Genomic DNA, 25,119 nt, shown 5'->3' with positions numbered 1-25,119 from the left:
ATGAAGACTGGAGTACACATGTAATGCAGAAAAAGAAAAACAGGAAAGTCAGGCTAGTGAGAAAGCTTTTCTTTTTTAAGTGATAATTACCCATAACTAGGGAGTGCCCCTTTTTCTAAAAAGGTGCCCCTTCTACACGTGTGTAAATTGACACATTCAACAAGCATTTATTGTGTGTCTACAATGTATTAAGCATCGTGCCTCGTCATGGTGGCCCGGCAGCCAAGGAAACAAGGCATGTGGAGGAGGGGGGTGCGTGGGGGCAGAGGGCTCCGTCAAGGGAGGGTGAGTGCTATGGTGGCCAACAGGAAGGACGCCTATGGTTGAGGGCAGGGTCCTGGGGGACTTTCTGGAGGAGGAGACCTCTAAATGGAGACTTCAGTGTTGGCAAAGATGAAGGGTGAATGTGTCCAGGCAGAAAGCACAGGCATCTCGGAACTGTGCGAGATGGAGTGGCACCAGCAGAACCCAGGCCTGGTGAGGAGTCTGGACTTCAGCTGGTGGGCAATGCTGGGCCACGTGAATGTGGAGGATGAAGAATGGCCCCCAGAGATACCCAGGTGCGGACCCTGGAACCTGTGAATATCACCTTACATGGAAACAGGGAGTCTGTGGATGTGATTAAATGAAGGATCTTGACATGAAGAGACTATCCTGGATTATCTGGGGGCAGCCTAAATGGAACCACTGGTGTTCTTATAAGGGGGTGGCTCTGCCGCACACAGCAGAGAGGAGGCAACGGGACAGCTGCAGCAGAGGGAGAAACATGCAGATGTCACACTGTGGACGAAGGTGGAGGAGGGGGCCACAAACCCAGAAGGCAGCTCACAAGCTGGGAAAGGCAAGGACACAGATTTGCCCCAGAACCCCGGTGCAAGCAGAGCCCTACCAACACCTTAGTTCTGGCCCAGAGAAACTGGCCGTGAAACTTCTGGACTCCAGAATATGAGTATTAAATTTCTGTTGTTTTAAACCACCAAGACCAGCTGGGCAAGGTGGCTCACACCCGTAATCCCAGCACTTTGGGAGGCCCAGGCAGGTGAATCACAAGGTCAGGATATCAAGACCGTCCTGGCCAACTTGGTGAAACTCCATCTCTACTAAAAATACAAAAATCAGCTGGGCGTGGTGACGGGCGCCTGTAATCCCAGCTACTTGGGAGGCAGAGGCAGGAGAATTGCTTGAACCCAGGAAGTAAATGTTGCAGTGAGCCAAGATCGCGCCACTGCACTCCAGCCTGGGCAACAGAGTGAGACTCCATGTCAAAAAATAAATAAACCACCAAAACCATAGTCATTTTTTTCAGCAGCAAAAGGAAAACAAGGGGAATTCCAAGGGGAGGGATATGATCTGATACACATTTTTGAAAGGTCACCCACCCAACGCCTTGCTTTGTGGACAAATAATCTGGGAGAAGAGTGGCCAGGGAACCAGTTGAGAGGCCAGAGCCTGAGTTGGAGAGAGAGAGTCTAGAGAGTTCGAAGAGGTAGAGGAAAGTCGTGATGCGTTAATGAAATTTGGGGAAAGGGTGTGCTGCTGGATTAAACATGAGGCAACAGGCAGAGTCCTGGTGATGCACCGGCTGCTGGAAAGGACTGCAACATAGGCAGAGGTGCCACCTTCACAGTCACTGATGTGAGGACCAGGGCTGAGTTTCAGGCAGGCCTATGGAAACTTCCGGTGCCGATAACCAGAAGTACAGCAGGCCTGAGGCCTGGGAGAGCGATTCCTGGCACGAGAGGTCAAGGGAGGGGACGAGGGCATCGGGAAAGAAGAGAGGGGGCAGGGCCAAGGGCAGAGCTTTGATGAACCCAGTGGGTCAGCATGGGCAGAGGAAGGAGTCCCTGGAGAAGGAGGGAAAACAGGAGACACGGTACCAAGGAAGCCCAGGAAACAAGGGGCCTTGAGAAGGAAGCCAAGATGAGCAGAGCCGGGAGCTGGTGGCTGGAGCCCAAGGAAGGGGAATCTGAGCAGCTTCTGATTTAAGCCCCACAAAGGTCATGGGGGAACTCGGCCAGGGCTGATTGCGCAGCCTGGTTGGAGTGGGAGTCAGGGGAACGGTGCCTGCTGTCGGCAGCCCTTCTCACTCTCAACACTGGAGTCTTTCTTCAGCCAGAGGAAATGTTATTCTCTTTCTTTGATTACTTTCCTTTCTTCCTCCCATTCTTGGTTCCTTTCTATTTTTGAGACAGGGTTTTGCTCTGTCTCCCAGGCTGGGGTACAGTGGAGCTATCATAGTTCACTGCAGCCTCAAAATCCTGGCCTCAAGAGTTCCTCCTGCCTCAGCCACCAGAAGAAACTACAGGCACGGGCCACTATACCCAGCTAATTTTTTTCCTTAATTTTTCTTTTATAGAGACAGGATCTTGTGATGTTAACCAAGCTGGTCTTGAACTCCTGGCCTCAAGTGATTCTCCAACCTCAGCCTCCCAAAGCATTGGGATTACAGTGAGCCACCGCACCCGGCTCATTCTTGGTTCTTCTGCAATCTCTTCATCTCTTCTCTCTCTAGCACTAGCCATCCATCCATCCCGGCAGCTACCCTCCATCTCCTTATTTTTCTCAGAATTCTCCAACTAATCTTCTAATTCACCGATTGAATTTTCTCCAGGGCTGTCTCTGTTATTCTTTACCTCCAACATAATCCATGATTTGGTAACTGAGTTCTGCCTCTGTCCTGCTCTTACGACAATTCTTTTTGATACCATGTCTTCCTAAATCTACTGAGAATACCAGTCAGAGAATTTCATTCTTAAGACTATTTGGTTCTACAGAAAAAAATAGGCAAAGCAACAAAACAATAAACATATAGAAATAGATCCAAATACATCTGGGATCATAGAATGTAAGTAGCAGTTCTAAATAGCAGGGGAAAGGTAGCTTAATTTTTTAAAATATCACTAGAGAACTGGCTGGCCTTTGGAGGAGGGGAGACAGGGAAGCTAAATCGCTTCCTTACTCCTTCCCCCAAAAGAAAAAATTTAAACATTAAAAAATGAAATGCTGAAGACATTAATACCAACCCGTGAAAATTTTAAACTTCTGTTTAGAAAAAAAGTACACTACACAAGTCAAAAAAGCAAATTAAAAACTGGGGAAAAATATTTACAAAACATATGGCACACGGCTAATGTCCTTAATACATAAGGGCTTTAATAAATCAGTAAGAAGGCCGGGCGCGGTGGCTCACGTCTGTAATCCCAGAACTTTGGGAGGCTGAGGCGGGTAGATCACCTGAGGTTGGGAGTTCGAGACCAACCTGACCAACATGGAGAAACCCCATCTCCAAGGGTATGATGGTGCATGCCTGTAATCACAGCTACTCGGGAGGCTAAGGCAGGAGAATTGCTTGAACCTGGGAGGCGGAGTTTGCAGTGAGCCGCCTCTCCAGCCTGGGGAACAAGAGCAAAATTCCACCTCAAACATAAATAAATAAATAAAATCAGTAAGAAAAAGGTCCTATGCTTATTTATAAAATGGGCAAAGGACATGCACAATAGTTCATGGAAAAGTCAATACGAGTAATTAATAAATCTATGAAAAGGTGTTCAACTTCCCTCTTGACCCTATTTTTTACCTACTAGATGGATACAGATCAGACAGTATGATGGCCCCGAATGTGGGATTTTTTTTTTTTTTTTTTTGAGACGGAGTTTCACTCTTGTTACCCAGGCTGGAGTGCAATGGCGCGATCTCGGCTCACCGCAACCTCCGCCTCCTGGGTTCAGGCAATTCTCCTGCCCCAGCCTCCTGAGTAGCTGGGATTACAGGCACGCACCACCATGCCCAGCTAATTTTTTTGTATTTTTAGTAGAGACGGGGTTTCACCATGTTGACCAGGATGGTCTCGATCTCTTGACCTCGTGATCCACCCGCCTCGGCCTCCCAAAGTGCTGGGATTACAGGCTTGAGCCACCATGCCCGGCCAAATGTGGGATTTTCTAGGGCACAGCCACGCTCTTCCTGTTGGGTGATCTCACCAAGGCCACAGCTGTAATTTCAACCTATGGGCTCATGTTGTCCCATCTTTGTCTATGGCCTGACTTCTCCCCACCTTTTTTCTGAGACGAGTCTTGCCCTTGTTACCCAGGCTGGAGTGCAATGGCATGATCTTGACTCACTGCAACCTCCACCTTCCAGGTTCAAGCGATTCTCCTGCCTCAGCCACCCGAGTAGCTGGGATTACAGGCATGTGCCACCCCAGCTAAATGTTTGTATTTTTAGTAGAGATGGCATTTCACCATGTTGGCCAGGCTAGTCTCAAACTCCTGACTTCATGATCTGCCGCCTCAGCCTCCCAAAGTGCTGGGATTACAGGCATAAGCCACCGCACCTGGCCTCTTTTTGTTACATTTACATGTCTTGGGAAAAGAAAGTTAAGAACATATTTATATAGCCTTCCCCATAGTCCAACTGAAATTGCAGGTAGGTGATTCTAGGACCCAGTCCCTCTTCTGCCCCCTCAGGGCATCTACAGCTTTCTTCACAAGCTTTCCAGCCACCCTCACGAAGCACCGGCTCCCCGCAGCCAAACGAGGCTACATTCGCATCCACCTCAAGGCAAACAGCAGCAGCAGCAGCAGTACTTATGGAGGGCCGGAAATTCACAGTTAATTCTGATATTTCTTAAACAGAGCATTGTTCCTCACACAAGGAAGGTCAGAGGAAGATGGTCTGTGGAACAGGAATGTGGATTCAATTGGACACTTCCTTTGAGGGTGCCTGCCAGTATCTGCGGCCTTGGAGACAGGGACTCGCTCAGCTGGCTGGCCGCAACGCTTCTGCCTCCCCCGTTATTATCCAGACTTTATGGAGCTCTCCTGGGCCCCAAAATGCCTTGTAAGAACCATTTATGATCATCACTTCCCACAGTGCCTTGGGAATACAGACTGATGGTTGTCATGTCTTATTGGAGGGAAACTGAGGCAAGGAGGAACGAGGGGCTTCCCACATCAGCCAGTATCTAAGCACAGAACCAAAACACCTCGTAATCTACCACATACAGCAAGAAGAAGGGCAGAAAGGAGACAAGGAACACGGGGCAGATTTTACACACATCTTTTTCTTTTTCTTTTTTTGAGACAGGGTCTCATTCTGTCACCCAGGCTGGAGTGCAGTGGCACAATCACAGCTCACTGCAGCCTTGACCTCTTGGGCTCAAGTGATTCTCTCACCTCAGCCTCCTGAGTAGCTGGGACCACAGGTGCACACCATCATAGCTGGCTAATTTTTTATTTTTTGTAAAGATGGGGTCTCACTATGTTGCCCAGGCTGGTCTCAAACACCTGGCCTCAAGCAGTCCTCCTGACTTGGCTTCCTGCAGTGCTATGATTATAGGCGTGGGCCACCTCTCCTGGCCCAAACCCCATTTTTAATGTGGAACCGCTCTTTGGAAGTCTAAAACATATTTAAATCTACTGAACTTCCTCTATGAACATGGTTACTTACCCCCTCTAGAATTTTAAATAAGTACTTCTTTTTAGAAAAAACACTTTAGAAAATAAAGCATATATTGAATGTCTATTAACCAAAGAGCATGTCTGCTAAAATGGCTGGAGATGTGACTACAGCTGGGCTTGCCTAGTCGAGACAAGAGCCTCCCAGGTTCCAGTCATGCTGGAACTGTTGGGGCCACCAAACCAGTCAGTTTTCACCCTGGCATTGGCTTCATGCTCTGGCAGAATGTTCCGGATTCTCCTCAACTCCATTAAATGCCTGGGCCATGCCATTCTTCTTGTCAGTGGAATTCAGCTGGTTACGTGGAGACCCATTCATGACTTCCTGACTGCCTGAAAGACAACTTGGGGTATGACCTTCCCTAAGACCCAGGAGGACATCTTTACAAACGAAGGTCCTTCGGCTGTTCAGTATGATGATATCCCGGCCACAGAGAACTTTCTGGACCTACTTATCATGCCCTTTGAGTGTGCCCATGCTCCCTCTTAGCCCCAGATTCACATGTTCTAGCCTTGACCCTAATCAAAACTTACCGCCCCCTATAAATGACACCTGAGGCCCCAGGACAATGTGGGGACAGGCGCTCCCACTTTGTCCTGCCCTTCAGCACAGCACGTACCCCACACAGAAGTCATCTGCCGGTGTTTTGGTCCCTTCCTGGGCCTGGAGCTTCCTCTCTGAGCCACCAGTTACCAGCTCCCAGCTCCCAGCCTGTGCCTCTCTTGCACCTGTTCCAGTTATCATGATTACTGCTTCCAGGAAGGGAATGGGATCAACAGTCTGCCCAAGGACACCAACCTGCTCTCTCGGGCCAGGGGATTCCTAGAAGCAGAGCCTAAGAGATAGCTGACACGTGATTTATTGTGCAGGTGTTTTCAGGAGAAATCTGTAAGGGAAGGGGGGAGGCTGGGCAGGGGCAGGGGAAGGAGCTAGGAATGAGGTGGGTTCAGCTGAGTCCAGCCTCAGCTGCTCCCCTGGGGAGCTCTGGGGTGTGAGGGGCCACCAGAGTTGTCCTACCTGGAGGCCGGCAGGTGGGGCTTCTGGACCCCTGCATGTCAGTCATTGGCTGAGAGCCAGCCCTAGGCATTTCCCTGCAAGAGCAATTCTCAGGAAAAGTGTGCAGCTGAGACCCAGCACTGTCAACACCACAGCACACAATAGATTAAGCGGAGCTGGGTGGTCCAGCAGTATCCATTACACCTGCTCCATATCTGGGATTGAAGCAACTACTGGGTCTGTCACTGTCCTCCACCCACTCTCAAGTTGGGAGGAAACAGCTGCCCCCTCAGGACCAGCCTGGCGCTGGAGCCTAGGCTGCAGGAATGGGGTCAGAGTCAACAAGCTCTGGACCAGCTGAAGCCCAGCAGCGGTTGCACAAAGGATCCTTTCCCTTCCTTCCCACAGACCCCACTCACAGGTGTTTCCAGCCTCCCACACAGGCCTTCCCAAGAATAAACGCAGGGCTACCCGAGCCCTTGAAATTCACAGGCTCAGCTTCCTGAGAGGAGAGCAAACACCAAGTCCTCAAGACGCTCAAGGAGGTGGGAAAGGAATCTGCAGCTCTCACCAAAGACAGCAGAATCCCCTCTGCTCTTAGGTCTTGCTTCCTCTAAAGGCCCCGTGACCAGGGAGCCCGGAATGCATGCCACCGTTCCTCAGTCTCAGAGCATCCCCAGGATGCTCACCCTACATGGTTTCAGTTCCAGCTGGAGACCCAGCACCTCTCCTCTTATTTGTGAACTGCAAGGTCCTCCGAGGGCGGGGACAGCCCTAGTGGGAAAGTCCAGGGTCAGAGAGGTGAAGTGCTCCCTTTGGTGATCACTTTTGTTTTTTCTTTCCTGAATTGTCTTTCTGGTTGTAGAGCAGGGGCCCGCCCCCACCTCAGCCCCTGGTGGGGGTCGGGGAGGGAGAGCAACAGTTGATCTCAGGCAGCCCCAGTCTCTGAGACAGGCTGGGGAAGGACAGGGCTTTCCATGGAGAATTCCTGGGGTGGCAAACCCCACAGAGCCACCACCTGACCAGTGGGAGGGCTGGGCTTGACTGAAACCCAGGATGGAGGGCGGCGGGAAGTGGTGGCTTAGAGACACCTGACATCAAAGGGCTTCCGACTCCGGGTGCTCATGAGACTCTTCCAGAGCAGGGGCAGGGAGGGGATGGGCAGAGGGGTTGCTTTAAAAATCCTGATGTCAGCGAGGCATGGTGGCCCACGTTCATGGTGGCTCATGCAACACTTTGGGAGGCCATAGCACAAGGACGACTTGGGGCCAGGAGTTCAAGATCATCCTGGGCAACACGGTAAGACCCCGTCTCTACAAAAAATTAAAAAATAAAAAATTAGCCAAGCACGGTTAATGCCTGCAGACCTAGCTACTCAGGAGGCTGAGGTGGGAGGATCACTTGAGCACAGGAGTTGTAGGTTGTAGTGGGCTGTGATTGTACCACTGCACTCCAGTCTGGGTGACAGAGTGAACCCTCGTCTTCAAAAAATAAAATAAAATAAAATCCTGACCTGATTGCAGCCAGATCAATTACATCAGACTCTGGGGGAGGGGCCCAGGCAGAAGCATTTCCAAAGCCTCCCCAGGTCATGCCAGGGTACGTCCGGGGCTGAGTGCCACTGTGGAATCTGGCAGGAAAAGGGCTGTTTAGATTGAGGGCACCACCATAAGTATTTCAAAGCAGCCCTTCAAGAAAGGAAGGGGTAGAATTTTCTAAAAGCAGACTGAGTTGGGTATTTAGCCCCCTCTCCCTACTACTAATATTTCCAAGGAGAAGCGGGACAGTGTAGAGCATCCCGCAGGGTCCGTGTGTTCAGGCACTGAGCTGATGCAAAGGGCTCCTTCTTGCAAACCAGGGCACCATGTCACAGAAGCCAGGACCCCAGCCCCAGGCCCCAGGTCTCTTGCAAAGGAAAGGCTCACTGGAGGCCCGCAGCTTCCCCTTTTGGGGCCTGTGCATGCCTCTTCTCTGAGCCCTGCCCCCACCCCCAGGACACCCTGGATCTCCTGCGTTAGAGAAGAAAATTGCTGGACACAGAGCTCCACACTACAGTGTTAAAGACTGACTGGCCAGGTGTCCTGAGGGAATCTGCTCTGTAACCACGCAGTGGGAGAGGAGATAGTGCTGATCCCTCTGTGATTCGGCCCCCTCATAGCGGGGCAGGAAGCCGTGTGGATGGCAAACAGGAAACCCCAGCCCCATTGCACCACACGAGGAAGGAGACTTGAGCTGCAGGCTGGGGCCCTGCCAAGACCTAGGGCTGACAAGAGATGCCAGATCGTGCTTCCCAAACCCGAGCCTGTCCTGGGCACGGGCAAAATGTGGGCTGCCTCGGAAGGAAATGGAAACTGTGCCTTCTGCCTTCCTGCTTCATGCAACAGAAGGCCCCTCTCTGCTTGGGCTCCTTTAACCCCTACACCAACCTCATTAAGAAATAACTTTATTATCCTCATTTTGCAGTTGAGCAGCTAAGGCACAGAGAAGCTAAGCCACTTGCCCAAAGACGCACAGCTAGGAAAGGGGCGGAGCTGAGGCTCAAATCCAGGGCAGTGCAGCTGCAAAGCGGAACCCCTAGAGACTACAGCTTCTCTTGGGGTAATAAAGAAGAAAGTGCTTTCGGCCAAAAATCAGCCACCCAACTATATTCTGGAGGAGTGTGTATCGGAATCCCTTCAAGGGCTTGTTAAAATACAGATTGCAGGTCCCATTGCCCCAGCTTCTGATTGAGTAATTCTGGGGCGGGGTCTGAGAAGGTGCAGTTCTAATAAGCGCCCTGGGCTGCTGCTGCCGCTGCTGGTGATAGCAGGCTCTAGGCGCTTTATCTTAGTCCCTCCAAGAACCCCAGTGGGGAGGCTTTACTTTCACCATTTTACAGATGAGGAAACAGAAGGTCCAGAGGTTAGGTGGCTTGTCCCAGGTGACACAGCCGACATGAAGCCCTGTGCTCCTGTGGCTCCCTGGCTGAGCACAGGATCTGAGAGACTCACTATGTGAGCAGCAGGTACATGCTGGCTTCAGTTACCAGCCTACAGCAGGCTGGGGGGTCCTGGGGATGGGAGGAGAGTGAGTGACCAGACCAGAGGATAAGCTGTGGGAAAGGCAGGCCCTGTGGGGGCCGCGGGGAGAGGCCCAGAGCCACAGGTCCAGGACGTGGGCACTTGCAGTCACAGAGCCACTGCCTCTCAGTCCCGTATTACCCTCTGGGTGGGACACTGAGGGGACAATGAACTACCCCTCCCACTCACAGGCCCCACAGACCATCCCCACCCCATTCCCAGAAGAGACTTGATGCTTGGTAAATGGCAGGAACAGGCTGCCCCATTCCCATCCCTGGAGCAGCACCTGCCTGGCCCACGGACACAGAAGGAACTGAGATGCAGTAAGGGCCGTGCTGGAATTTCTCCTTCAAGCAGTTCAGTCCCCTCTTCTGCCACCCACTGGGGCCCCAGCCCAGCCCAGCCCTCCCTGGCAGGGCCTTCTGCACAGGTGGGGTTCCCAGGCGTGACTGCGGGAGATGGAATGAAGCGGCCCTTGGACTCCTGCTGGGAAGGCCTGCCTCCAGCTCAGCAGTGGGCCGGTAGCCAGGTGAGTGACCTGGAAGGCCACCAGTGGGCCCACCCAGACAATGGCCTTGAAGGCTGGAGGAGCAGCCACGTGTTTATAGGGAAGCCTCACTGGCGTCCACAAATGCCTGACCTTTAGGATGGATGTTTAGAAGGAAACTCAGAGCCCTTAGCCTCTAATCAGAGAACCAGGGCGCTGGAGCAAGACGGAGAAGGAAGCACAAAGGAAGCACAGACTCCAGAGAAGCAGTTGTGTGCGTGGGTGTGAGCACAGGTCTGGGTGGGAGTGGGAGTCCAGTGTGGGGTGTGTGTGTATGGAGGGCATGGTGGTGGGGGTGGTGTATGGCTGTGTAGGGCTGTGTATGTGTGTGTGTCCACATGTATTGAGTTTGTGCTTGGTATATGTAGAATTAGACTCTGGCTCAGAGAAACTAAAGACCTAGAATGCTAACCAGCCAAGACACAGCCCCTCATGGGCTCAATTCAGTCAACTGAGAAATTCCCTGTGACTGTGGGACCCAAGGGGAGAGCGAAAAGTTGGTGGAGACAACACTGGCCCCAATAAAGCAAATAAGACGAGACACTCCCTGGCCTGCATTTCTCAAAGCCGGGGGCCCGTTTATAGGGTAGTTTTCATGTCCCTGCTGGGGAAGAGCAAGGTAACTACAGGATTTAAGTGGAGCCCTCGTCCCACAGGGAGGCCACCCTTCAGGGAGGGCCCAAGGCCTGTGTCCCCAAGTGCTCCCCACTCGCCCATCTGAGGGCTCATCTCCTAGCTGTGCAGAGACAGAGACAGACTGATCCGGGCAGGTAAGGAGGGGCTGCCTCCGGGTCCCCTGTTTCCTACAAGCTCAGGTTTCTTTGGTAGCCACACTTCCTGTTTACTGAGTGGTTTCCAAGTCACAGGCCACTCTGAGACTCATTTCTGACTTCACATCCCCTTCCTCAAGGGAACCCCAGCATTCTTCCTTTTTTGGTGCTATCGGCTGAGACTCTGAGCTCTGTGTGCAGAGATCTTGGGGTTTCCTCTACTCACCACCTGGGGCCAGGACTAAAAACCCAAAAGCTAGGAACGCTGGCCTCCTCTACCTGCAGACCTCGACAGGTTCCTTGGACTTGAAAAGCAGTGAGTGGGAAGAGTAAAGGAAGCATTGGGTGTGTCCAGAGCCCTGGGGTGGGGAGCAGCCACTGCGGCCCATCTGACATCCACCCTCGTTTAGCCTCGAGTTAACGCACTCACAACGTGTGTGGGGAAAGTCCCTGCTCACAGCAGATCTCAGGCCCCTCCTAGTGCCAGGAGAGATGGCACATCGGGGGGTTTCCAGACAGACCATTTCCGGGGGAAGTCTGCCACTGTAGCACATTCACACCGTCCTGTCTGCCCTGCGTCCAGCTGACCAGGAAAGGAAAGTCAGCCCTGTGAAAAGCAGAACTGCTCCTCCACATGGCCCGCAGAGGCAGCTCTGTTAAATTTCTGTATACCCCCATGACTGCCTAAGATGAAGAGGGCAGCCGCCCACTGGGCAGGGCCAGGTGAAGAGACCCTGAGCGCCCTCCCAGACCCACGCGCTCACCAACTCACCGGAGGAGCCACGGGCGTTTCAGGGAACTCATCTAACAAGGAACTTACAGCATTTGCCTCAGAGCAAATGTCCCAGAGAAAAGTCACCTGACTCACTCCCATGACCCCTGAATAGAGTTATGTGACCTGGTTTCCCAGTTCCAGGTCCCACAGCTTCCAGAGCTGACCGGAGGGCATACTCTGCCTCATCAGCTCCCTAGCCTGTGGCACCATGGCCCCAACTGGCCGCATGAGAGCCATCCTTGCCCCAAATGTCTGTGTGATCAGCTGTAAGACCTGCGTGGCACTTTAAGAAGGGGCACGGATTATCCGAGGCTACTAACCCATCTCCCCAGAGTACCTGAGGCCTCGTGGACCCCACTAGCTAAAGTCCCTGCACCCCATGCCACACTACAGACAAAACATTCAACAGCCAGCGCCACAGCCACTGGGATGGGTATCAGTAAGGCAAGGGTTTGGCACACACAGGATGCTTGAAATAGAAAGGCAGAGACAGTAAGTAGTTACCAGGAGCTGGAAGGAGAAAGGAACGAGGGAGTTATTGTTTAGTGGGTACAGAGTTTCTGTTTGGAATGATGAAAAAGTTCTGAACACGGATAATGGTGATGGGTTATGCAACATTGTGAATGGAGTTAATGCCATTAATTTGTACACATGGAAATGGTTAAGAGGGTAAATATTACGGTATGCATATTTTACCACAATAAAAAATAAAAATAAATTATTGTGAAAAAAGATGAAGATCAAAATCTCCCCAAACTCCACCACCCAGAGTTAATCACTATTAATATTTTACCATACATCCTTCCGGATGCTAATATAAAATGGGTGATATATTTTGCAGAAATAGCACACAGTTTGGTAACCTGCTTCTTAAAAATATATCATATTCTGGTGGCTCACGCCTGTAAATCCCATCATTTTGTAAGGCTGAGGCGGGTGGATCACCTGAGATCAGGAGTTCGAAACCAGCCTGGCCAACATGGTGAAACCCCATCTCTACTAAAAATACAAAAAATTAGCCGGGCATCGTGGCGCATGCCTGTAACCTCAGATACTTAGGAGGCTGAGGCAGGAGAATTGCTTGAACCTGGGAGGCAAAGGTTGCAGTGAGCTGAGATCACACCATTGCACTCCAGCCCGGGAAACAAGAGTGAAACTCCATCTCAAAAAAAAAAAAAATCATATTCCATGTTAATAGCTACACATCTACCTCCTATATTTTTGTAGCCACATGGTATTTCAAAGTAGAGATATACCATGGTTAACTAATTTATGACTAGTTATAAATTAGTTATAACTAGTTGGCCATTTGGTCTCCATTTGTCACTATGGAGTGTTGTTATTATAAATAATGCCGCAAGGGACATCCCCACACACATATTTTTCTGCATTTATCCAATTACATCCCTAGGGGAAGAATTCCTATGGGTGGAGCTGCTGAGTCAGGGACTTATTTGGGAGGGTTGTCAACAGAGCATTAAGAGTCAAATTACACCAAAATGTTGAATTCTGTCATATAAAGGTCTCTTTCTCCACACGGACTTTCCTCCAAATCCCTGTCCAAGAGCCAGTGTTCAACATTTACCAGCACATCACTGGTCACAACTTAGGCATGCAAACCATGAGCAGACTCCACTTGGGTATCTATACCATTGAACAGTGATTCAGAAAGGAAGGATGGTCCCTTCCATAAGAAACCAGTCCTGGCAAGGCACGGTAGCTCACGCCTGTAATCCCAGCACTTTGGGAGGCCGAGGTGGGTGGATAACAAGGTCAAGAGATTGAGATCACCCTGGCCAACATGAGGAAACCCCATCTCTACTTAAAATACAAAAATTAGCTGTGTGTGGTGGTGCGCGCCTGTAATCCCAGCTACTCGGGAGGCTTAGGCAGGAGAATCACTTGAACCCAGGAGTCAGAGGTTGCAGTGAGCCAAGATCATGCCATTGCACACCAGCCTGGGTGATAGACAGAGACTCTGTCTCAAAAAAAAAAAGAAAAAAGAAAAAGAAACCAGTCCCTCCCTCCCCACCTCCCCAGGCATCGTCTGCCGACACACGATGCCTGAACCCTGAAACTGATATACAAGATAGGCAGAATTATACTGGGTTAATGTCCACTGAATTCTCAGCAGGAAAGGCTCTAGGATGGCCCCGTGCTGGGTGTCCCATGGTGGGCACCACAAGTGTAGTCTGCATGAAAGGCTTTTGACGTTATAAGTTTTGTTCTTGTATAGACAGAGGGACAAGGCAATGACTCTTCTGAAAGAGACCAAGGGTGAGAAGGGACATGTGGAATCATTTAATCCCTTGCCTTGGAGATGGGGAAACCAGAAAGACTCAAAGCATAAACATTTCAATAATCATTAGCCAGGTGCCGTGGCTCATGCCTGTAATCTCAGCATTTTGGGAGGCTGAGGTGGGTGGATCACTTGAGGTCAGGAGTTCAAGACCAGCCTGGCCAACATGGTGAAACCCCATCTCTACTAAATATACAGAAAATTAGCATGCCTACAATCCCAGCTACCTGGGAGGCTGAGGCAGGAGAATCGCTTCAACTTGGGAGGTGGAGGTTGTAGTGAGCCAAGATCGCACCATTGCACTCCAGCCTGGGAAACAGAGTGAGACTCTACCTCAAAAAAACAATCATAATAATAACCATTAAATGCACCCCAGAAGTGTCTCACATGCGATGATTCAACCGGTTCAGGGGAGCACTTTAACATATCCCATGTCTTGGACACCTAGTACAAGTCTTATCTTCCCCCAGCCATGTACAGAATTGGAAATTGAAGTCACTAGGGTCACATGCTGACTCAGTCATGGTCAGATGTGTGCTGGGGCAGCTCCCACTGGCTCTCAAGGGCCAATGATGCACCACTCTTCCCAACAGTGTTCACTGACACCATGTTGGCAGAGTGAAGTCGGATATAGTGGGAATATTTATTTTTATTTATATCGCATAAAATGGAAAACATCACAAACCCCCTTCCAGGAGCCAAGTGCTAAGCATTTACCAGCACATCACTGGTCACAACCCAGCAATGTAAAGCAGGTGACCTTAGTTCCCTCACCTAACCTAAGAGCAGCCTCTCTCTCCAAAGCACGGTGACCCTCGACATTCCACCAGAATACACAGTCTCAATCCGTCCTAGCCTGCTTCTAGCCAGCAAATGGTTTTCTATATGCTTGCTGTGTGCCAGGCCTGAGCACATATGATAGCTCATTTGACCCTCACAATATTGCTGTGAGATAGTTACTATAATTTCATCTTATGGTTATATTTTATTATAATATATATAGTTATAATAGTTATCATTTCATCTTACAGTTGGAGAAACTGAGACTTTTAATGACTTTTCACTGCAGGTTTAAGCCTGTCATAGGTTGGTTTCCCCCAAAAGTAGATCCTGAGATAAGAATTCAAGTTCCTGCCGGGCGCGGTGGCTCACGCCTGTAATCCCAGCACTTTGGGAGGCCGAGGCGGGTGGATCACGAGGTCAAGAGATCGAGACCATCCTGGTCAACATGGTGAAACCCCGTCTCTACTAAAAATACAAAACATTAGCTGGGCATGGTGGCGCATGCCTGTAATCCCAGCTACTCAGGAGGTTGAGGCAGGAGAATTGCCTGAACCCAGGAGGCGGAGGTTGCGGTGAGCCGAGATTGCGCCATTGCACTCCAGCCTGGGTAACAAGAGTGAAACTCCAACTCAAAAAAAAAAAAAAAGAATTCAAGTTCAAGTACAAAGCAGGGTGGGGGGAGTGTGAAGAGGAAGGGGGAAAGTTAACACTATGAGCCATCGGGATTCAGTCCTGCAAGGGAACTCTTAAGAGACAGCACAGAACGTGCCTTAAACTTATCCCAACAGAGAGGCTTCCTTTAGAGGAAGCTGGAGTATTTGCACACTTTCTCCCATCAGTCATTGGTTGAGCAGTGGAACATGGGCAGGAGGCTGACAGTATCTGTTACGTTGCCCTGTACCCCACAGCTAGGAAATGGTAAGATGCAATTCAAACTCCAAATCCAATACTCTTTTTATGACATGTATAAAAATGAGTAGTTAATCACACTTCGCTGAATGCCAACTACAGTTGAAGCACCACGCTGATCAAGGAAATCTAAATCACTTTCCCAAATCACTTTAGGTTGACATGTTCAAAGAAAGCACAAGTATCTCTCTGCCAGCTTTCACCAACTGAAGGAACAGGAAAAGCTCTTGGAAGTCACTGTGCCCGCTCCACAGGAATGGATGAGAGGACCCTCTCTGGTTCCGCCACAGCTGCCTTGGCAGCAGTTCCCCAGCCCCAAGTTGTCACCACAAACAGCTGCATCAACCTGTGATGACAGGCTTTAGAGTCTTCCATCCCAGAAATGATCAAAAGTGACCCTCTGGCTGCCCAGCCTGAGTCAGACGAAGTGCCACTCTCCTTCCCTGGTGCCTCCTGCCACATTCACCGATCCCCACTTCACATGGCCACATGGTCCACAGGAACGCACAAGCAGACCAATTCAATGAAACCAGCAGTGAGACCTGGGGGAGCTCACTCCAACTTGAAGACCTTTAAAAATTCTTCTGGGCCAGGCACAGTGGCTCACACCTGTAATCCTAGCACTTTGGGTGGCTGAGGTGTTTGAGACCAGCCTGGGCAACATAGCGAGACTTGATCTCTATTTAAAAAATAATAAATTAGCTGAGTATGGTGGCATACGCCTGTGGTCCCAGCTACTCAAGACGCTGAGGGGGGAGGATGGCTTGGGCCTGGGAGGTCGAGGCTGCAGTGAGCCATGATTGCACCACTGCACTCCAGCCTGGGTGACAGAGAGAGACTCTATGTCAAAAAATAATAATAAATACAAATAAAAAATAAAAATTCTTCTTGGAGTCAGGGAGGTGTTGAAATAGGACAGTGCGTCATTGGAATAAAAACTGGACCATATTGTGAAGAATGTTAGGGAGGTGGCAGCAGGGACTGCTACTCTCGCTTTGCAAATCCAGCTGGGGCAGCTCTCAGCCACTACCGATTGAATATAGAGGCTGAACATCTTGTTCTATTCCAAGCACACTACTGAGACCTGCCCTGTGTCTCACTCTGGCGGGGAGGAGGAGATGAGCCCCAGGACTGCTCTTGGAGGTCACCCAGTCCATCTCCCAGCCTCTCCGTGGGACTCTCTGGCAACTTGACCCTGCCTCTCTGCCCCCACCTCCCACTTAGTAAGGACACTTCCTGCCAAAATGTCCTAAAGACAGCTGAAAGCAATAATCAGGCCCAGGTTCTTTTGTGTTTTGATGACAGGTCCCCTTTCTGGCAAGCAGCGCCGTCCAGGCCTCTGAGGCAGCAGATGCACGCCCTGGGCACCTCTCCAGCTGACTCGCTCAGCCATTCCTAAGCAGCTCACACGTGGAATGCAGACATGGAGCCTGGCTCTGGGACACTAGGAAGTAGACCCAGAAGTAAAAGCAAACTCAGTGAGTAACTGGGATGTCTCAGGTGGGCCAGAGCATCCAAAGGACTGAAAACAACTGGGGTTGTCCGCCACACCAACTGACCCCTAAGATGGCACAAGCTGATGAGAAGACCTGACCCTCCAAACAGAAGTCATGTGGAGACACAGAGAGATGGGCTGTGGAGTGCCAGGGATAGAGTGGGCCACGCTCAGGAAAGTGGGGATGATGCTGGCTGGAGATACAGCAGGTGCAGGCGCAGGCCCACTTGGCCAGATGCAGAAGGCACTGGCCTGTTCCCCTTCCCCTAGAAGAAGGCATGAAAAGGGACCTCAGATCCCTGGTCTCCTCTCAGCCAGCCTCTTCAAAGGGGCCATGATCATTCTAACTCAATTTCAGCAGCACAGAAACAAGGGGAGTGGAGTACTTGGGATATGTCTAGGCTGTACCCCAAGGCTTATCATGTGTCTCCCAGATATTCCACCTCTGCTCTTCCATCTGCTGAAGGAGAAGCGGGATTCACCTTGCAGCTTCCCCAACACAGGGAATCCCAAGCTGTACCAGTCCACGCTCCAGGTACCCAGGCAGGCTGCATGCTATGCCTCCATCTTCCAAGGCAAGAACTCCTGCTCTTTTCAAAACTACCACCCTCTCCAAGCTTAGCCACCATTTAAGGCCCTCTTCTACCCCTGTGAGGCCTGCTGGACTTCCACAGCCCCGAGGCATTAGGCTCACCTGTCCAGAGGAGAAAACACAGCTACTGCCCACCCCCAATGCCTCAGGGTCTCTGATCCCAAATGGCCACCATCCAAGTAGATGCCACACTGTGTCCCTGGGACATTACATTTGAATGCAAGTGTTTTGGTTTTTAAAAAATTAACTCTCCTCAAACAACCCAATATATCTTCTCCATGCCAGGTTTCTTTAATTGTTCAGACCACCTGCAGAAAAACTGCCTAGTAAATAAATGTGGATTTGTTAGTAAAATAAGCCTAGCTACAGATTCCTCATCCAGATGTTCCAGAAAGAAGGCCCCTGGCTCTGTCTTCCCGGCTGTTTAAAAGAATGATTGTTTCTAATTCTTTCCTCCCATTGTACTAAAATCAGCTGTGGCAGTAACCGGGTCCCCCTCCAGGACAAATTGCTGTTTGTCAGCTGATTGGTTCACACATTCATTCATCACTTACAAGGCACTTACTGTAACCCCAGCCAGCGTAGACACCGCCTCTGCTCTTCCGAAAAACACTTTCTAGGCGCGGGATTCCAGACACCTGGGAAATAGAGTGCATGCAGCGTTGAGAGGCCTCGCACTCGGCTTCTCCTGTCACTGAGGCACAGAGGCGCTGTGGACAGCCCAGGACCCACGCAGCGCCACAGAGGTGAAACAGAACCCTCGGTCTCCCCGTGAGGCCACCGGCACTCTCTGCTGTCCCCAGAGTTCTCTGAGTTAGAGCTGAATGCAAAGTAAGCGCGCGAAATGCAGAAGTAGCCGGAGCCGCCCACAGCACCTGCCTCGCTCTTCGGGCGAGAGAGGACGCCAGGCGGAGGTCCCGGCGACCTGCGGCACTAGCTCCTAAGGAGGGCGGGGAGACCGCAAAGGGGAAGTGCCCGGAGGGCCAAGGGCCCCCAAGCACCTTGCGTCCTTCCGAAGCGCGCCGCCTCCCGGCGCCGGGGACTGGGACCCGCCTCTGGGGAATCCGCCTAGAAGACGGCAGCGGATTGGGGTTCGGCATTCTCCGGGGCTGTCAGGCCCTCCCCAGCCCTGCACCTGCCACGCCGCCCCACCTCACCAGGAAGTCTCAGAGGCCCCGAGGATGGGGTGGGAGCGCCTTCCCATCGCGTGCGCGAAAAGAAGGAAGGACGCCCCCAGGGGTCCGAGAAGGAGGACTAGCTCCAAGCCACAACTTTCTTAGGACGGACAGTAGGCCGGCTGGGGCTCCGCGCCTACCTGGCCCTGGGCGGGGAAGTCCGCGCGCCCCGGGAGCCCGGCGGCTGGGGGAGGAAAGAGGCAACAAGATGTAGGCGAGGACTAAGGCGCTGACCCGGCAGGGGTAGGGGCCATCGTGGGAAAACTTTCGGGAGGGTGAAAAGAGAACGGCCCGCGCCCTGCACCTTGAGCCAGGCATGCCGCGCCAGTGCCTGGCTCTCAGCGCCCCGCGCCCGCGCCGGCGCCCGCGCCCGGCTCCCCGCTCCTTGCCTGCACCCCCGGCCAGCTGCGTCGCGCGCGCCGCCGGAACCGTGGAGTTGGAAAGTGGGGGGCGCCGCGGCTGGGGGGGCTGCTCCAGCTGCGCCTCGGCCAGCGATCGGTGGGCTGGACTCAAATCCAGCCAGGCTGGGCAGGCGGTGGCAGCGCGATTGGGGACCGGGCGCCCCGCCCTCCTCGCTGCCCGATTCCCTCCTCTCCCTCCCTCCCGCGCCTTGGCCTTTTTCAGCCCCTACCGGGTCTGCTAGTCCGCTGTCCCTTCCTTTCTCTCGCTCTTCTTATCACTCCCCACCCCTCCGCCTGGCCTTCGCCTTTCTTGCTCCCCTTGTCTCCCGCCCCCTCCTCTTCTCCCCTCCCCTCTAGGGGCGGAGCGTCTCCCCTCCCTCCCAGACAATGCTGTGGCTGCGTCCCCTTCCCCGCCAGCTCGTCTAGGCTCCAGCAGCCAGCGATTCTTCCAGGCTGAAGGTGGGGAGGGGGTGGGAGTGCAGGGTTGGGGAGGATGAGCTGGCTCCCCTCACCTCCTTGCTGCTGCCCTCTCCGAGCGGGATGGAGACTTGCCCCAAGCTCCTTGGTTCACCCGGCGCTGTGACAGCCACTCCCAGGGAACAGTCACGCTGCCCCACCAAGCCCACCTCCTGCGGCCGGGATTCCTCAGGCAGAGGCTGTGGGATTTTTTTTTTTTCTAACACCCAGCTTATTCCCAAAAGGGTTTCAGCCGGGCAGGGGCTAAACAGGCCCCTTCGACTTAGTGGGCCAGCCAGACGTGACAGGAATGCCAAGGAGGCCAAGCTTCTTTGTCCATTTCTCACCTCCCCCTTTTCCATCCCTGGACCTCCTGGCGCCCTCAGCACACAGGAGGCCCTCGAACAGCCCGGCTAAGGGTTCCCTATCTGCTCAGAGCTCTCCCTCCACGTGCCTACCCCCAACCCTGCAGAGTTAGCCGGCCAAAGGGGAAAGGAGCCTCAGGCCAACCCCCAAGATACAGCCAGGCCAGCTCATCCAGCTTGGAAGCCAAGCATTCTTTACTAAATTCATTGTTTGGATCTTGGAATGTGTCTCCCTTAGAAACAATGTTATAAATGGTGATCTGCTTCCACGCTGGCCACAAAACTCTGTTGAACCCAAAATGCAGCTGTAGGGTGGTGCTGAGAACTGTGTCAGCTACCCTGAAAAAGGAGGCCACTGATAAGCTTTATTTATAGAAAAAATGTTTGAGAAAAATGTATATATCTTCTGGCTCTTTCTTCTTGATCTATAAACACTATAAATTAAATAAGTTACAGCTTTCCCATGAAGTTTCTCCATCTGGAACCACTACTCTGTTAGTTAAGCTTCTTTCCTTGGCGGGTAATAGAAATAACCTTAGGGAAACGTACTTATGGATGCAGTGATTTGTAGGTAATCTAATCTCAGTGTCAGAACTTCTTGGAGAGCTCAGTAAGAGGCAAATCTAGAGCCTAAAGGGCTTCCAGTAACCCAGAAAGTCTTCTCTGAGGGGTTCCTTCTTGTCTTTCATCACAGACTGGCCCTCCCTGCACCCCCCGACACATAATGAAGGGTGGCCATGGCTTCTATCACTGGGGCTTGGAGCTCTGCTGCTCAGGAAAGCAGCCAGATGCTGCTAGAATCCCTTAATCTCTCATCTAATCTCCCAAAAAAGCGGCTCACTGTTCTGTGACTGTATAGCTACTGATAAACTCAGGTTGTCCAAACTGGGCTGCCAGAAATCCTGAACCTAGGCTCTGTTTAAAACCAAACCCATTCCTTTTGTTTTTGTTTTGCTTTCTAATTTTGAGATGGGGGTCTCACTCTGTCACCCAGGCTGGAGTGCAGTGGCGTGATCATAGCTCACTGCAGCCTCAATCTCCTGGGCTCAGGAGATCCTCCTGCCTTAGCCTCCCGATTAGCTGGGACTACAGGCATGTGCCACCATGCCAGGCTAATTTTTGGTTTTTTTTTTTGTTTTTTTTTTTGAGATGGGGTCTCACTATGTTGCCCAGGCTAGTCTCAAACTCCTGGCCTCAAGCAATCCTCCCCATCGGCCTTCCAAAGTGCTGGAATTACAAGCATAAGCCATCTTGCCAAGCCCTGAACTCATTTCTCTCTACTTAGATTCTCCATCTTGGTGAATAAATTGATTCATTGATTGATGGATTCATTTATGCAAGATACCAGAAAATAATTTTCCATTCATCGATTTCCCCATACCAAAGCCACAGGAGAGAAAGGAATAGCCCTTCATCCTTCAAGGCAGAATAGGGCAACACATCAGAACAGGAATATTTTGCATATATTAAACTAGTAATTAAAGTCTACCCTTAAATCATGTTTTCTTATATTCTTCTACCACCAGAGGCCAGACCAGGAGGCTCATGGCCCAGGAAGCATCAGGTAAGTATTGTCTAGAATTGTCTAAAATTCTCCAATAGAAATTCAACTCATGGCTGGGCACGGTAGCTCACGCCTGTAATCCTAACACTTTGGGAGGCCAAGGCAGGCAGACCACCTGAGGCCAGGAGTTTGAGACCAGTTTGGCCAACATGGTGAAACCCCATCTCTACTAAAAATACAAAAGAAATGCAACTCACCAGGTGCAGTGGCTCATGCCTGTAATCCCAGCACTTTGGGAGGCCAAGGCGGGCAGATCACAAGGCCAGGAGTTTGAGACCAGCCTGAACAACATGGTAAAACCCTGTCTCCACTGAAAACAAAAATTAGCTGGGTGTGATAGCGTGTACCTGTAATCCTAACTACTCAGGAGGCTGAGGCAGGAGAATCGCTTGAACCTGGGAGGCAGAGGTTGCAATGAGCCGAGATCACGCCACGGCACTCCAGCCTGGGCGACAGAGTGAGACTTGGTCTCAAAGAAAAAAAAAAAAGAAATATAACTCAAGCCACAGGTGCAATTTTAAACTTTCTAGCAGCCACACTAAAAATGGTAAAAAGAAACAGGTGAGATTAATTTTCATGATATATTTTATTTAACTTGATATATTACAAATACCATCATTTCAACATGTAATTAATATACAGAAACTATCTGTGAGATATTTGACATTCTGTTTTCATACTAAGGCTGAAATCCAGTGTGTTTTTTTTGCTTCAGGACATCTCAATCTGGACATTAAATTTTCATCAAAAATATTGATCTGAATTCAGATTTTGTAACACTTGCAGTTGAAAAAGTAGATTCACACACCCAGCTGGTTCCAAACATACTTAAATGTTACCAATAACTGAACGGAGGATCGTTGTATACATTTTCATTTTAATTAATGATGAATAAATAAACTTAAAATTCAGTTCCTCAGGGGCATTTGCCATATTGCAAGTGTTCAATAGCCACATGTGACCAGTGGCTACTGGATTGGGACAGCACAGGTTTACAGGACAAGGAGGCCACTGATGAGCTTGGAGTCTCACAGCTAAGTTTTTTTTTTACTTAGCAAAACAGTGGTGGGAATGACAAACATGGCCAGAGAGAGTAAAGGAGCGTCTACATTTCTTTGTCTCCCCCTGTGACATCTGGAGAGGCAGACCTTGCTACTAGATCAGAGTTCTGTGTGGCTTGGGAGAAGGAGGCCGTACAGAGAACTGGGAAGCCCAAAGCCCTCTCCTCAGTTCCCAGTGGATTCTGGGAAAGTCCAGGATGCTGCAGCTCCCTGATTTGTGACCTTTGACCTTAGAGCAGGGGTATGTTGGTGAGTTAAGTGGAGTTCTGGGGATAGAATCAAAGATTACAGACCGGGCGGGGGTGGCTCACACCTGTAATCCCAGCACTTTGGAAGGTGGAGGCAGGTGGATCACCAGAGATCAGGCGTCAGAGACCAGCCTGGCCAACATGGAGAAACCCTATCTCTACTAAAACTACGAAAATTAGCCGGGCATGGTGGTGTGCCTGTAATTCCAATTACTTGAGAGGTCTGAGGCAGGAGAACTGCTTGAACCTGGGAGGTGGAGGTTGCTGTGGCAGCCACTGCACTCCAGCCTGGGTAACAGAAAAAGCCTCCATCTGAAAAAAAAAGAAGGGAAGGGAGGGGAGGGGAAGGGAGGGGAAGGGAGGAGAGGGGAGAAAGACAGGAACCTAGAAAGACAGGAGCAAAGGGAGGAAGGAAGGAGGGAGGGAGGCAGGGAGGGAGGGAGGGAGGGAGAGAAGGAAGGAAGGAAGGAAGGAAGGAAGGAAGGAAGGAAGGAAGGAAGGAAGGAAGGAAGGAAGGAAGGAAGGAAAGAGAAGAAGAAAGAAAGGAGCCCATTGTTCCTTAAGGTGGAATGAGGCCCTGTTCCTGGAGCTGTCCGCCACTGCTATGCTGGGATGAGGCGTGGCCTGAGGGGATGCGACACAGAACACACAAATCATCTGCTCTAAGCTCCAGGATGAAGAGGGGCACGTAGACCCTGGCTAAATCAGGGGCTGGCAGGAGGACATGTTGGAGACCCAGAGGGAGCATCAGCAAAGCCCAAGTGAAGATCAGGGTGCAGAGATCTGAAGGAGCCTGGAGCACCCAGACCTTGAACTGCACATGCTGCAGGTATCATCAGTAGATGTCAGCCAAGCACTCAGGAATGGGACCAGCACGCCCAGCATCTGCTTTCAAGGGAGGGTCCAGAGCAGGCCCTCTGTAGCGGGGCCCACGCAGGACCTTGAGGCCTCCCTGTGATCCTGAGCACCAGCCTCACTAGTCACCACGAGAGTAAGACATAACCTCTCCCAACGATGCGTCTTAAAAAGAACTGGGCAGGAAGGAAGAACTCTGAGAGACTATTTACATAAGAAGACAGGAGGGACCATTTAGATTATTGCATACGACTTCATTTATCAGACTAATATTTAGGAATTTTTTCCCCTGCTATCCAGGAGGTAAGAATTTACAGAGGAAGATCCAGCGAGATCTAGAGGGATAAGGAAGCCTAAGTGAGGTCTCCCCTGGCTGCAGCCACCTCGTCACACATCTGCTGCACCAGCATGGCAGGCTGGCCAGACATCTGCTTGAGAGGTGGAAAAAAGACCCTCTTGGGAGAGAATTTGCATTCTAAAGAAAGAAAACTCAAAGCTTGAGTTGACAGAAGGCTAATGAGATTGTCACTCAACTCTGTCCCCAGTCCGGTCCCCTGGACACACAGGAGGGTCCTCCTGGGAAGAAGGGACTCTAGGTTACAGCGGAAACGGCTGTTTTGTACACTTCCAGGTACTCTGGGGCCCAAGCAATTATGTTTTGGGAACCCTCCTGCTGAGTAATACTTAAGGGGCCAACACTCCACTGCTCAGCTTCTCTATTTCAAGAGCTTGTTATGTTGACAAAACTACCCAGAAAGAGATAGCTTGATTGCCAAAATGGTCACAACTACTGGCACCCCACACACATGCTGTTTACAATGTGACTCTGCAGCTCCTCCAATAAGGAAGTGGGGTCTACTTCTCCACCTTAAATCTGGGCTGACAGTGAGGTTTGCTTTGACCAATAGGAGGCAGGAGGCAGGTGGCAGGTTGTGCCTTTTCAGAGCCTGGGCCTCAATAAGCCTTGCATTCTCCCACTCTCTCTATTAGAACATTGCCTCTACCATTGAACAAGCCAGAGCTAGGTGGCTGGAGGATAAGACCACATGGCCCGGAGCCAAGTGAGCCCAGTTGTCCCAGTCAAAGCCCTAGGCATGTGAGAGAGCCCAACCAAGATCTGTCTAGTCCCATGCCCAAACCCAGAGCTGACCACCAGTGCATGAGGGAGTCCAGCTGAGTGTAGCCCAAAAGAGCCAGCTGATAAAAAGCATCAGCAAAACGATGGTTATCACTTTAAGCCAATAAGGTTTGGGGTGGTTTGTTTTACAGCAATAGTGAACTGTTAAAAAACTTAACAGGATCCTGCGGTCAA

General features: G+C 51.0%; 1 protein-coding gene across 10 annotated transcripts in view; it reads right to left on the bottom strand.

The window, feature by feature from the left end:
- Positions 1–20,537, bottom strand: part of RASSF2 (Ras association domain family member 2) — a 42,421-nt gene extending 21,884 nt beyond the window's left edge. The window contains exons 1-4 of one of the 10 annotated variants that reach the window (XM_037736920.1): positions 19,771–20,537; positions 18,237–18,320; positions 17,573–17,784; positions 16,363–17,356 (exon numbers count right to left, since the gene is read on the bottom strand). In XM_037736920.1, coding sequence (XP_037592848.1) covers positions 17,092–17,356; positions 17,573–17,784; positions 18,237–18,320; positions 19,771–20,076 — 867 coding nt within the window. In that variant the 5' untranslated portion in view covers positions 20,077–20,537 and the 3' untranslated portion in view covers positions 16,363–17,091. Of the gene's footprint in view, positions 1–11,638; positions 11,651–16,362; positions 17,357–17,572; positions 17,785–18,236; positions 18,321–19,161; positions 19,188–19,246; positions 19,424–19,488; positions 19,589–19,770 lie in introns of those variants that run through there. The other 9 variants (XM_017524013.2, XM_037736918.1, XM_037736916.1 and 6 more) reach the window with 9 other exon arrangements.
- Positions 20,538–25,119: the final 4,582 nt, after the last annotated feature.

This window comes from Cebus imitator, unplaced genomic scaffold (assembly GCF_001604975.1).
Source record: "Cebus imitator isolate Cc_AM_T3 unplaced genomic scaffold, Cebus_imitator-1.0 Scaffold31, whole genome shotgun sequence".
Taxonomy (NCBI): Eukaryota; Metazoa; Chordata; class Mammalia; order Primates; family Cebidae; genus Cebus; species Cebus imitator.
Note: the sequence above shows the minus strand (reverse complement) of the source record. Positions and strands in the feature narration are given on the sequence as shown.